The 12,703-nt window shown below is 42.0% G+C and overlaps 1 protein-coding gene across 1 annotated transcript in view; it reads left to right on the forward strand.

The window, feature by feature from the left end:
• The window catches only part of LOC125709326 (polycystic kidney disease 1 like 1), a 31,291-nt gene extending 19,616 nt beyond the window's left edge, over positions 1-11,675 (forward strand). The window contains exons 40-54 of the mRNA XM_048977640.1: positions 147-335; positions 1,488-1,606; positions 1,719-1,829; positions 2,121-2,244; positions 2,884-2,967; positions 3,911-4,035; positions 5,094-5,328; positions 5,902-6,006; positions 6,492-6,632; positions 7,006-7,140; positions 7,273-7,503; positions 7,734-7,898; positions 8,823-8,990; positions 9,640-9,749; positions 9,983-11,675. Coding sequence (XP_048833597.1) covers positions 147-335; positions 1,488-1,606; positions 1,719-1,829; positions 2,121-2,244; positions 2,884-2,967; positions 3,911-4,035; positions 5,094-5,328; positions 5,902-6,006; positions 6,492-6,632; positions 7,006-7,140; positions 7,273-7,503; positions 7,734-7,898; positions 8,823-8,990; positions 9,640-9,749; positions 9,983-10,220 — 2,280 coding nt within the window. The 3' untranslated portion in view covers positions 10,221-11,675. The remainder of the gene's footprint in view (positions 1-146; positions 336-1,487; positions 1,607-1,718; positions 1,830-2,120; positions 2,245-2,883; positions 2,968-3,910; positions 4,036-5,093; positions 5,329-5,901; positions 6,007-6,491; positions 6,633-7,005; positions 7,141-7,272; positions 7,504-7,733; positions 7,899-8,822; positions 8,991-9,639; positions 9,750-9,982) is intronic.
• The last annotated feature ends 1,028 nt before the right edge of the window (positions 11,676-12,703 follow it).

Below are 12,703 nucleotides of genomic sequence, written 5' to 3' on the forward strand. Positions count from 1 at the left end.
TGAATTGCCAGATGACACCAGATGCCTTTCTGTTTACTTTGTGGCTCGTGTTTACAGGATGTAAACTCCAAACGTCTTTCATATTTGTAATTACTCGTCCTGTGATTACAGTAATCTTTATGATAGTTGAACTCTGTTTGCCTTAGATACTCATCAGTGCCGCAGTGGTGGCCTTAAGGTATAGGGGGCGCTGCTTCCCCCACAGCTGCCCTCAAGAGGCCAAGGCAGTGGCAGGGATGCTCCATGGCTGGCACCAGAATGGAGGCATCCCCTCAGATAGCTGCCTGTTTGGCCTCTGTTGTCACCATCAGGATGGAGCTACTCACTTTGACAGGGTAATGTTAACCAGCCCTTCCCCATAGTGTCAGTGATCTTCCATACTTGGGTGGACTTTGAATTAGAGAAGATACCAGCAGGTAAGCGCATTGACTGGAGAAAAGTGTGAAAACTAGCCCCAAACACTTCAAATGCAGCTTTTCATGCCTTAGTCCATTAATGTCCCATTTAAACATTTTTTTTTCATGAAAAGAAAAAGGCTGAAAAAAGAAGAAATATTCTATGTCGTATCATTATTACTTTCAAAAATCACACTGAAAGTCAAGTCAACAGTTTGGCCAAAAATATTGGTCAATTTCTCCCTTAGTTTTCCACAGAAACCTACAAAAATCCTACAATCAATGGTGGACCCCACTCCCTGGGTCAGGAGGGACCCCAACAGACATATCTCAAAAACTACTGCAATTTTTTTGTCTCTATTTGTCATCAATCATTCGGACTTATTAAATCTAACATGGTCTAATGTTCAGTTATTGCTTGCCGGTACCTAATTTGAGTACGGATCCTACACAGTGCTAAATTTGTGCTGGTTCAGAGCAGTCTGTAGTCTGACACCTCAACCTCAACACCCACTATACTTAAAATTAATTTGAGTCAAAACTTTGAAATAAATACAAATTGAACTAAAGAAATGTATATTTATATCATTGATTGTGTTGTATAGTTTTTTTTACATACATCCGCCCAAATTTGTATATTTCACTTATCTGGCTTTTGATCTGAAAGTGAAAAATGGAACCATGCGTGGGCAGAAAAATACAAGTACTTTCTGGACACTGAAATATTGTACTCATCTCATAGGGTATTAAGTAAGTACTACTTACAGTTTGACGTAAGTAACAGATGTTGATAGAAATGTTCATAGGCAATACAAATTGCATTGTGACTCATTTAAGTAATTAATAGCACATTATAGTTGTTAAAGACTTGTTTGTGTGTGAGACGTCCTTCAAAGTCGGTGTGCAGTGGCTTCCCACTTAACGGTGGTCGCAGTAGGTCTCTGTGCTCTTCAGGAGCTCCGGGAGTTCGCTAATTAAGCACCGGTCCTACAGCATGAGCGCCAAGAAGGTTTCCACTAGAAGTGGAAAAAAGTGTCCTGCCTGCAACCGTTTGATTGGTTGTTGCCCTGATCGGGGCCCGTGTGACCCCAGGTGCTGACAGCCCGTCGCAGAGTCCGGCATCTGCGCCTGGCACGGCCACCCACTCCAGCAGAGCTGAGACGCGCGCGGAATCGGATCCGCAAGCAGACGCTCCTCCACAAGGCCTTCAGGTGTCGCCCTACATGTCACTCTGCTCTCGCGATGCATGTCGTCCTTTCTAAACATCACTCCCTTCTGGGTGATTCCCGTGAGCAGAAACTAAAATCATTTTACCATCCACAGGGAGGTTGTGTTGTACGTGGTCACCTTTTCCCTAGCCTTGTTCATGACTTATGGGAAACCTTGTAGCCACCATTACCAGCTAAACCAAGCCGTCAGAACTGCATTCACGAAGTAAGTCAACACACCACTGACTTTCTGGTTAAAATGTAAATGCAGTCAGGTTCAGTTTTATGCCTCAGTCTGCACTGGTGCTCAGTAGGTATGTGTGAAAAGGAGGGTCTGGGGAGCCTGAGCCCCAGCCTGTTTTGCCAAAACTATTTAATGTGAACTGAGTGCCCCCATTTTAAATGTTGGGCACCACCCTCTCACAAAGTCTCTGCACAGCCCTGGTACACAGAAAAGATCAACTGTGGTGTTTTCACTTCTGCGAAAAGAAAAAGATTGTGTGTGTTGAAAATTCAGAAGTGCACGAAACCCCTTTCAAGAAATACGGACACATGAAGACTGGTGGAATTGGAGTATGACAGCCTTATTGGATGGGCTGTACTGGGACACATGGCATAATAACATCTCAACAAAAATACAGGTAAGTACTGCCGTTATTGTCAGGTGTGTTTACATGAATGGACGTGTCCTTTTTTTTTTTGCTTTGTATGTTAATTTATGTTCTATGTATCTTGCTGCTGAATACACTAGAATTTCCCCAAGGATCACTAAAGTAATCTGATCTATATGCAAAAATATGCAATAAAAGTCTTAGGCAGTCAAAGGAAATGTTTAAAGCTATTTATCTGGATTGTAAGTATATATTTGCTCAAAACAAAAAACACAATTTAACATCAGAACATATGCAAATTAAGAATAACCAAAAAATTCCTGATATCTTGTTGGATGGCTAGATTCAGTTCCCAAACCTCACCTCAGGGGCACCTCCTGAATTAAATGTCACCACCAGCTTATTGATTTATATTAAATCGGTCACTGAGGTGTTTGGATGGTTGCTGCACATACGGGGGTGACCTTAGGAGAGGTTTTGAAATGGTTAACACACTTTTTCAGACAATATTGTGAAAATCGTGTACATCATTTTCTGATTGGCTAAGACTTATGCATAGTACTGTAAATGATTATTGGTTCGTTTTGGTTGACCTGTGTGCTGGTGCGGTTTTTGCACATATCTGTGTGGTTTATTCTCCCAGGATTCATGCTGTAATTTGTTTGTCAGGCCGGTGCAGTCTACGGGACGTGCATTCTCATTGGACAGCCGGTCCTTGAAAAAAAGGAGGTCGCAGACCAGTCAGCGTGCAGGGTAAGCTCATGAAAAACCTTGAAAAACCTCTTCTTCTTGCGGTCCTTTTTTACTTGCACAGGCAGCTAAATATCCAGATTCCCTAGCAGTATCATTCACTGCCAACAGATGGCGATAGTGATTCATGAACTCACTGGAAAAGGTACATTTCAATGTTACAGGTAGCAGGGTCAAACCTCCAAGCAATACTTAGAATTACAGTTACGTTTTCATGCCTCACCAAGTTTAAATGACTATGATAAACATTAACACAGATACGAAGGATACAGCTGCACCAGACAACTGCAGATTTCAACTTAATTATTATTTATTGCTGAGATTTCAAACTCAGCCTGATATTTCAAACTGTGGCTAAATGTGGGTGGGTGGGCTGTTTTTGAAGCTTTTAAGTTTATTTAGTTAATAAAATGTGCTCTCTGATTATCGTCCTTGAATTTCGTTGTCATTTTTAATTATCCAAAGTTAAAGAATGGTTTTCATGAGTACTTCCCACCAACAATTAAAGGTTGACACCCCAGAATTAGCCTGAATTACTACCTCCTTGCCTGGACTTCATGGGGAAACACAAGTCAGCAGCATCACAAGAAATCTTTCCTTTATTCAGTGTCTTTGATGTATTGAGTAAAGAGATCCCACATTTAACTGAGATTGTTCTAGTAACATTATTGAATTATTGGTCGGAGCTCATACTGGATTAAAGACCTTTCAATTGTCCTAAGTGCTTTAATTAGAATTTAACCAGACATTAAAAGTCAATGGGACTTCTAAGAAAGTAGACAAAATAATCATTTAAAGCATTTATGATACTCCAGCCAGAAAAGTAGGTTGTTTTTTTTTTGTTAAAATTTACTTGGGAGTTTATGGTGATGATGGCTAAAAGGTACGGGGAACAGAAGAAGGGTGGTCTCTGATCTACTGCCCACAGACATCCATCTCTGCACAGGGCCTGGTTCCTGAGGTCCAGGGCCGGTCAGAGTCTTTCTCCCAGCCTCTCCTCACTCGGAGTGACCAACGATGTGGGAGCAGTAGCAAGGAAGGAGGAAGCCAAGTCACCCTGGGTCGTACGAGGTCAGCCCAACTCTTTACTGACCAGTAAACACTCCACTTACAATAAACTCCACATGCACAATCAATTATGTCCGTGTAACGGTTCATGGAATTGCAGTTCTCAGTAACAAATCACAAGAGTATTGCCACTCTGCAACAAACAGACCAATCAGTTCAGCGAAAATTCACTGTTTTATTACCGTTATGGGAACAAAGAGCCCTGTGAACGATTATAAATGCTGCTAAAAATAGAATTGTTCTACTGTATTTTGTGATGGAGGTCTAAATGACCTTCTAAATTCAACTTCAACAAGTTTTGTGCGTTAGGGTTGTTTATCTCCACCGGAAAGCTTAACTGAAATTTCCTGTGTTTCCATTCTATTCCGGTGGGACATGACGCCATAAATGTGATGTATATCTATGCACGCCGGAGTTTCTCCATCTTTGTATTACAGCATCAATGTCGTCAGATAAATCTGAAAAGAAAAACAAACACAGCCAACTAGCAATTGTGTTCTGAAGGGCAGGAAGAAATCATTTTTAAAGCATTTTTTTTTTCATATGCAATTCCTAATAAGCCTGCTGTTACGTTGGTTGACTCTGAAGGAAATGGCACTTGTACGATTTTGGGCCCCTGTAAAAATTGGAAGATAGGGGATCTACATTAAATAAACCCAGGAACTACTTTAATTCAATTTTTATTTGTTACAGTCACACACTGTGCTGTGTAGTGAAATAATTTTCCATCTGCTTGCTGGATTGTGCTTGAGGAAATAGGCAATACAAAGTTAAAACAGAATAGTATAAAAAGATAAGAATAAAATAACAGAAATGAGAACGATAAAATGACTGCAAACTAGACAAAAATATAGAGCAGTATATTCGTACTCAGAAAAGTTGTGCGATGACAGTGGGTTGGTAAAAGTGAGTAGAAGTGAAATTAGCTACGACACTCCTTGTCCAGAGTGTGAACAGCCTGGGAGTAGAGGATTTCCCTCAATCTCTCAGTTCTGACTTTCAGGTGGCTTTCAGCGTGGCCCTCTGTGGTTAAGCATGTGTGTCGGATGTACATGGTACAGGTCTGCAGTGTCAGGCAGTCTGCAGTCGCTGCGGCCCAGGGACTGGCTGAACCAACGAACGCGAGAGGTGACCATCCGCTTCGCCCTCTTCAGCCCCCCCACTGGACTGTTCACTGGCGTGTCCCTGCGGGCCGAGCAGCCCGTCCCGGGGGTCCTGTTGCCGTCCATGTCTGTTTACTCTGCGCAGGTGCATCGGACCGCTGGTGCCGTTGACTACGCTGTCATGGCGTGTGAGGTGAGCAAAGGACACAAAACATGGCTTAGAAGGAAGTTATTCACACAAGGAGACACCGGTGACCACACTGTTTACTCATTTATCAGATCTAAAAAAAAATAAAAAATAGCACAGTACAAACACACTGCTGTGAAGGAGTCAGCCAATCACAAGACATGAACATAAAGGACTTACAATAAATATACAGATCAATAAATGGTTAAGTAAAAAAATAAATCCAAGCTATGGAATTATGTAATCCCTTCTTTAATATTTACAATACTCAAAAACAGGGAGTTAGCATGTGCTGTATGTGCTGTCTTGCATAGATATCATTGTCATAATTATTATTCTCACTGATAAACATTATTAAAACACATGATGCACTGGAAGGCCTGTTTTTTTGAGTGTGACACTGTGGCAAACTACATTGGCCTGATAAAGCAGGGTTCCCTGATTGTGGTTCTAGAGGGCAGGAATCCTTATTCAGCTGTTTACCAGGTTTAGTAGGTGTGGCACTTCAGAACCGCAATTTGAGAACCCTGCTATACAGGATCTCTCACGTCTCATCGCTTTCTATCCCTTGTTACACAGTTCTTCTTCCTGCTTCTCACGTCCCTTCAGCTGTGCGTCCAAGCATGGGCCAAGATTCAGACAGGGCTTGCGTCGTACTGGAAGGAGGCCTGGAATTGGCTGGAGGTGAGAGGGACCTCTGTAAAGCGATTATCCCAGCAAAATCCCATTTGACATTCATTTTGTTGTGCATTTTTGTCTTATTTTGAATCCAGCTGTCAGATGCAGGTCTTTTATTAAACTGTGTGGCTTAGAAACAAGGCAATTATGTAAGGTGTTGAACAAGGGCGTCATTAGGCCTATTTCAGGGGGGCCTGGCTTAAGTCATAAATAGTTTTCCATCAGCCCCCCCCCACCCCAGAAAAGACTCAGCCCCCCCTATCCATTATATTCCCCTGATGTCAAGCAGTCCATGTTTATGTGGAACCATCTTGTGTGATATATAAATTGCTTCCAAAATATGTTGTTTATACATTAGCTATGGAGAATTTTCTCCTTGAGATTTGTATAAAAGGAAAGACGATTAATCAAGTGTGCCTGTATGTATGTATATAAACTAGAGCTTATTCAGGCACAATGGGAAAAGTAACCAGTATCATGTCTTTACCTAGGTCACCATCATCATCGCCAGTGTTGTTTACTATGCAAACCTCATGTACGGCAGCCTTCTGGCTGCAGAGACTGCAGACCTCCTACAGAGAGAGAACTGCAAGGCTTTTGTGGATCTTACTCTTCTCTCCTCCTGTGAACAGGTATGCATCTTGTATAGCAGAAGAACATGGTGCTATGTCTGCATGAGTTTCCTGATGCCGTCCAGAAACGTGGTTAGATGACTTGGCGTTGCTAAATTGCCAATGCTGTATAACTGCGTGTGTTGAGCTGTGTCCTACGGCAGACTGGCATCCCATGCAGGGCTCCTGCCTGCTTCCTGGGATGGGCTCCAGGTGCTCTACAGGCCTGCAGTAGATTAGAGGATGGATGGACGGGGAGTAGATTATATTCAAAACAATCAAGGCACATGGAGTGAAGTATTTTTACTATATGCATTGAATAGATGGCCAAAAGCGGTTGTTGACGTCATCTATAAAGCTGAATGCTGCTGGCTTTTTTCTGCTCCGTCTTCAGCTGACCAGAAGCCTCCAGGCCGTGATCGTCTTCCTGCTCCTGGTGAAGAGCGTCTCCATGCTGCCTGCCAGCAGAGCGGTGGCCCTGTTCGTGACGACTCTCCGGCTGTCAGCTGGCACCCTCTTCTCCCCTCTGGTGATGAAATACCTCCTTGCTGCCAGGGGCAGCTAAGGCTTTGGGCGTGCCTTACTCTCCTGGGTCGCTGTTATGTTGCGCTCCCGGTCCTGAAGTTTCCATGGCACTAACTTGTCCCTGCCACGCTTGCAGCTGGCCGGAGCCATCCTCATCGCGGCCTTCGGCTGCCTGGGTAACCTGCTCTTGGTTTCCACTTGGGGGTCCTTCACTGCTGTGACTGGCTTCTTTAACACCCCCCTCGGTCACCGCATGGGCATCAGTCTGCCAGATGAGCTGCCCACGTTGGACCCCCCCCATGCTGCTTCCCTCCTGTTCTACCGCAGTACTTTCTTCTGTGTCATGTTCATCGTCTGGATAACGCTGGTAAGGAAAACCAGCACCATGAATCTCCAAGCTTCCGTCGAGCTGAACTATGATCGTACCATCTGCTCTACAACGAAGCTTAATTATTTCTGCTTTCTGATATTATTCAACATATGCTTCATATTTCTGCTCTTTCTGATATTATTCAACACATGCTTTCATGCTGTATTTAGTAAAAGACAACTCAAGTACTTTGTACATGCTTAAAACTTTTTTTATCATTATTAAAGATAATTGGAGTTCTCAGATCCTTTGAAAAGGCTGCAAAGAAGTTCTCCTCAAGAGCAAAAGATGCAATACCCTTTCCTGAGATGGCAGCCTATATTTGGGACAGAGTTCTCATGTTCGCTGGTAGACACAAGCAAAGGAGTAGAGATAACAGCGCCCAGCAGAGGGTAAGCAGTGTTGTATTACACTGACAACTAAACAGAAGTCAACATTTAGTCATTTACTTCTGACTAACCATTTAGAATAATATCCCCATGCTCAATTCACTCAAAGCTGACACGTGAATTTTGGGTCCTTCCTTAGAAGAACAGAACATCTGGCTTAATTTACCTTGCACAAATGCAATATTTAACTCAAGGGTACCTCAATCAAAACAGACAAAGAAGTTTCTCCCACGAAATGTAACCCTAAATTTCAGCATGTGAGTGATGTATCTGACACTTCATGTCCGAAATATAGAATTTCTTAAGCTTCTCCCATATCTATCGAATTTTCAAGGCCTGTACAGGAGTCACCCTGCAGCTGCAGTTAGGATTTGCATAAATTCTCAGAAAATGTCGATTTGTTTGGGATAAACACTCAGGCTACTTTATTAAGTACGCCTGCGCATTAATCCCAATAAGCTACTAAGCAGTGAATCAAGTGGTTGCAACACAATACAAAAAGCAAGCAGACAGGATTGAGGGTTACTGTTACTGTTCAATAAAATGTCAGAATGAAAGTGATTTTGAATGTGTTGAACTTTTGTTGGTGATACACGTGGTGCTTCCAGCATCTGAGTAACAGCCACCCTCTTGGGATTTTCACACACTACAGCAGCTAGAGTTTACAGGGGATGCTGCGATAAACAAAGACGATTTTCAGTTCTGAGGGGTGTAAACACCTTAAGGCGAGAGATCACGGGGAAATGGCCAGACTCATAAAATCTAACAGGAAGACTCTACGTGCAAAAATGTCATGGATCTAACAGAGCTTCCTGCACTTTGTTTGATGCTTGTGTCAAAGTATTTCAGCTGTATTTTCAGGTAGGAAATAGGGGATCCTATGGGCTTCTGGGTAGCTATGTCTAGCAAATTTTTGTTTGTGTTTAGAATTTTCACCTGGAGGAGTTTGAAGACCTGCTGGAGGAGCTGCTACTTCGACTGGATGCCTTCACATGTGACCTGCCACAGGTACAACCCAACAACGAATGGACGTTGGGGGAAAATGAGAGACTTCCCACACCACAGGCTTACTACCCCCACCACCTGGAAAGTGAGGTAGGGAGTGTGGACCTTCTCTTTCCTAGTTTTATACCTTTTATAGCCTTCAGATATTTTCAAAACCTCAATCTATTGATGAATGCGTTCTCTTGCTATTCTTATTTCATATACAGACACTCCTCACTTAACAACAAAGCAAATTGGTTGATAAGCGTGGAGCCACCCCTTACCGATAGTTCAAGCTCACTGTACTTGTAATGCGTTTGTGTCAGGCATCTTTAGATGTTGTTTTAATGTTATCTTTGCACCATTTATAACATTTTTAGTATATTTATAAATGTTTATACGGTAGTGTACTGCATGTTGCAATAAACAGAATAGAGGAAATAAGCTCTAATATACATTACCTATGTTTGCATACTGTAAATACAGGTAATTGGAGATTGCGAATGCTAGTGTAGTGAATACTGAGCAACTGTGGAAGCAATATTGAGACTAAGAAGGGTGATGTGAGATGAGATGCTTGATGATGAGAGGCCGCAATGCCATTTCCACGGCCAAAGTTCTCGTACAGTGTACAATATCGACTGGTCTGAGAGCTGGTCATTTAACAGGTACTTTAAGTGAGGAGTGTATGTATTTCTACAAAGTAAAATTTAACATGAACATGTAGTTTGTATTAACTTTAATAACGGTTTTAATGTAGCATGGACTTTCCAGTAAAGCCTGTCTTTGGGAGATTCCATCCAGATCATCTGTTAGCATAGACAACTGGCTGCTGTCATCCAAAAACGTGCCTGATCCGTACAACCACAGGTACAGTTTCAGCTGCGTTGTGGGATACATTTCATCAGTGTTTTTTGAAGATTAATATGCATTTATAGTAAATGTATGGAATATATATCTCATGAGCTTTTTAATATTAAACTGCAATTAAATGTATGCATTAAATATTTAAAATAACTGTTTCTGGCCTATGACCATTATGTATTAGACTAGGTGAGTAAATGTATTACTTTCGACCATAATAATTTGTTTAATCTATTTAGATCAAAGCTCACTTGCGAGACATTGCAGCCAAGCCAGAAGATGATCCTGACAGGAGACTTTGTTTCTGCTAATGGAGACCCTGCCTGTCCCCAGAATACCTCCCATGTTCTTGGGGACAAGTTGTTCCCAGAGCCAAGTTGCTCCTTCCAGCCACATAAGACAATCCCACCGTTCATCTGGGAATCGGAAACTGTGTGTCACTCAGATGCCTACAAGGAATATCAGTGCAGCTCCTGATGAGAAACCAGACAGGGACCAGGCCGGGAGGAGGGATCCTGGTCCACAGCAGGAAGACTGGCTGTCCTGTATGAATCTCCCTCCCGTGAGCCCGGCAATCAGCACTGGGGGTACAGTACAAACGTGGGGAGGAAGAAAAAACTAAAATCTGGGTCATTTTATTGACCTACAGAACAGTCTTGGCTTATCAGAAGCATTAAGACAGTGCTGGAGAACTTAATTTGATAACTGGTAGTCTGCTCTTCCTAGGGATTGTTACAGTTTACTCCTATTTGTAAAAGCATTCATTGCTATAGTGAGCACATCAAATACATGCAAAGTCAATAAAAGCAGGAAAATTTCCATATTAATTAAATATTTCAAACAATTATTTGACCTTGACAAAAATCTATCACTACGAGCTCTTAAAGTGAGGCTTATTTTATGTTATAATAAAGCCATTATAGACAAAATCTACACAATTTCTAATGGAATCCACAAATTCCAGTGTAAATGAAAGACGGTGGTTCGAGTCTCCGCCTGGGCCACATGTGTGTGGAGTTTGCATGTTCTCCCCATGTCGTCGTGGGGTTTCCTCCGGGTACTCCGGTTTCCCCCCACAGTCCAAAAACATGCTGAGTCTAATTGGAGTTGCTAAATTGCCCGTTGGTGTGCATGTGTGAGTGAATGGTGTGTGAGTGTGCCCTGCGATGGGCTGGCCCCCCATCCTGGGTTGTTTCCTGCCTCGTGCCCATAGCTTCCGGAATAGGCTCCGGACCCCCCATGACCCAGTAGGATAAGTGGTTTGGAAAATGGATGGATGTTTCCATTAATGGTCTGTGCAGAAATTTGAGGTCGTTGAGGATGCTGTTAAATGTATTATATTTTTATATAATTGACATGCAGGCCAAATGACCAGCACAGCAACCTTGAAGAGTTTTACAGTGCCAAGTACCCAAAATATGCAGTCTGCTTGGACTGAGATGAAGTCAGATATCAAGGTAAAATAATTCAATACCACCAAAGAAATTCAAAAACTAAAAGGGATTTGCTTTAGATCAGTGACCATGAATGGGGAAGAAATTCCTGAAAACAAAGATGGTTAGATGGATAGATCTAAAGGCTGATTTATACTGCTGATTTAACAAAGAATTTACGCCGAGCCTCCCAAGGAATATAACTGGAAGCGTCAGGCCACCGCTTCTATGCACATGTGAATCAGTCTTCGTTTTGTGGGTCATATTAAATTAACATGGATGGGCTACATTTGCAGTTTCTTCCGGGTTCGCTGGTTTCCCTCCTCAGTCAAAAAACACACTGAGGTTAACTGGAGTTACCAAAATGGCCATAGATGTGCCTGTGTGAGTGATTGGTGTGTGTGTGTGTGTGACCTGTGAGGGGTTGTTCACTGCCTTGCGCCCGTAGCCTCCGGGATAGGCTTCACCCGTAATCCCCGCCCCCCCCAACGACCCCGAATATTACAAGCGGTTCCGGAAAATGGTTGGTTGACTACATTTGATTAAATTATATTCAGTGTTCCACATAAGTGTTTTTCCGCCCAGTTATTTTGTGAAATTTGTTGGGCAGTAAATCTCTATCTACTTTAGAACTGCTATTGATGATTTAGAATTAAAATAAATTCATAAATAATAAACCATGATTTTATTCTCGAATTACAACTTTGTTCTTCAAAGTTACAACTTTATTGTCGAGGTTTTATGTTGTTATTAATAGTGGCCCGGAAATCCATCGCACGTGGAAGAATAAAATGATCTAAGATATAAATATTCCGAAATGCAATTATCAAAGTGTACAGCTATTTTTTTCACATTTTTTAAGGCCAACTATTCTGTAAAGGTGACAAAGAAACCGATGTTTACGTTCTTCAGCTAATTAAAGGTCAATAATGCAAGAGACACTGCCTAAAGCTGATATTAAATAAACATGATTTCTAAATACCCGCGACCCAGTAGGATAAGCGGTTTGGAAAATGGATGGATGGATGGATGATTTCTAAATACCCGCGACCCAGTAGGATACGCGGTTTGGAAAATGGATGGATGGATGGATGGATTTCTAAATATGTTTGATATAAGGATCGCAATTTATTTGTCACATTGTCCTATTTGATCAAAGCAGGAATTACTAAGAAATGGGAAGATATACTACACATAAATTCACTTTCCCTTCATTTCTTGTAATTCATAATTATCAGGTGATTTAGTAACTATACATTTTAGACGATTTACCTACACTACACCATACAGCTTACGAAAAATATTCACCTTGAATTAATGAATCACACTGCCTGCCACAAACCTTTATTCACACAGGTCGTCAGGAACTGCATTTATTTGAATTAGCGTATATGCAACCTGGACACTGAAATCATAGTAAGCAAAAGGCCGGTCAAAGCCAGTAGTGAACGAGGGGAGAGAAGAAACGAGGATTTCTGTAACTGACTGTAGCAATCAATTGTGAATGCTCACTACCTTCGGACCGAC

This window comes from Brienomyrus brachyistius, chromosome 15 (genome assembly GCF_023856365.1).
Source record: "Brienomyrus brachyistius isolate T26 chromosome 15, BBRACH_0.4, whole genome shotgun sequence".
NCBI lineage: Eukaryota > Metazoa > Chordata > Actinopteri > Osteoglossiformes > Mormyridae > Brienomyrus > Brienomyrus brachyistius.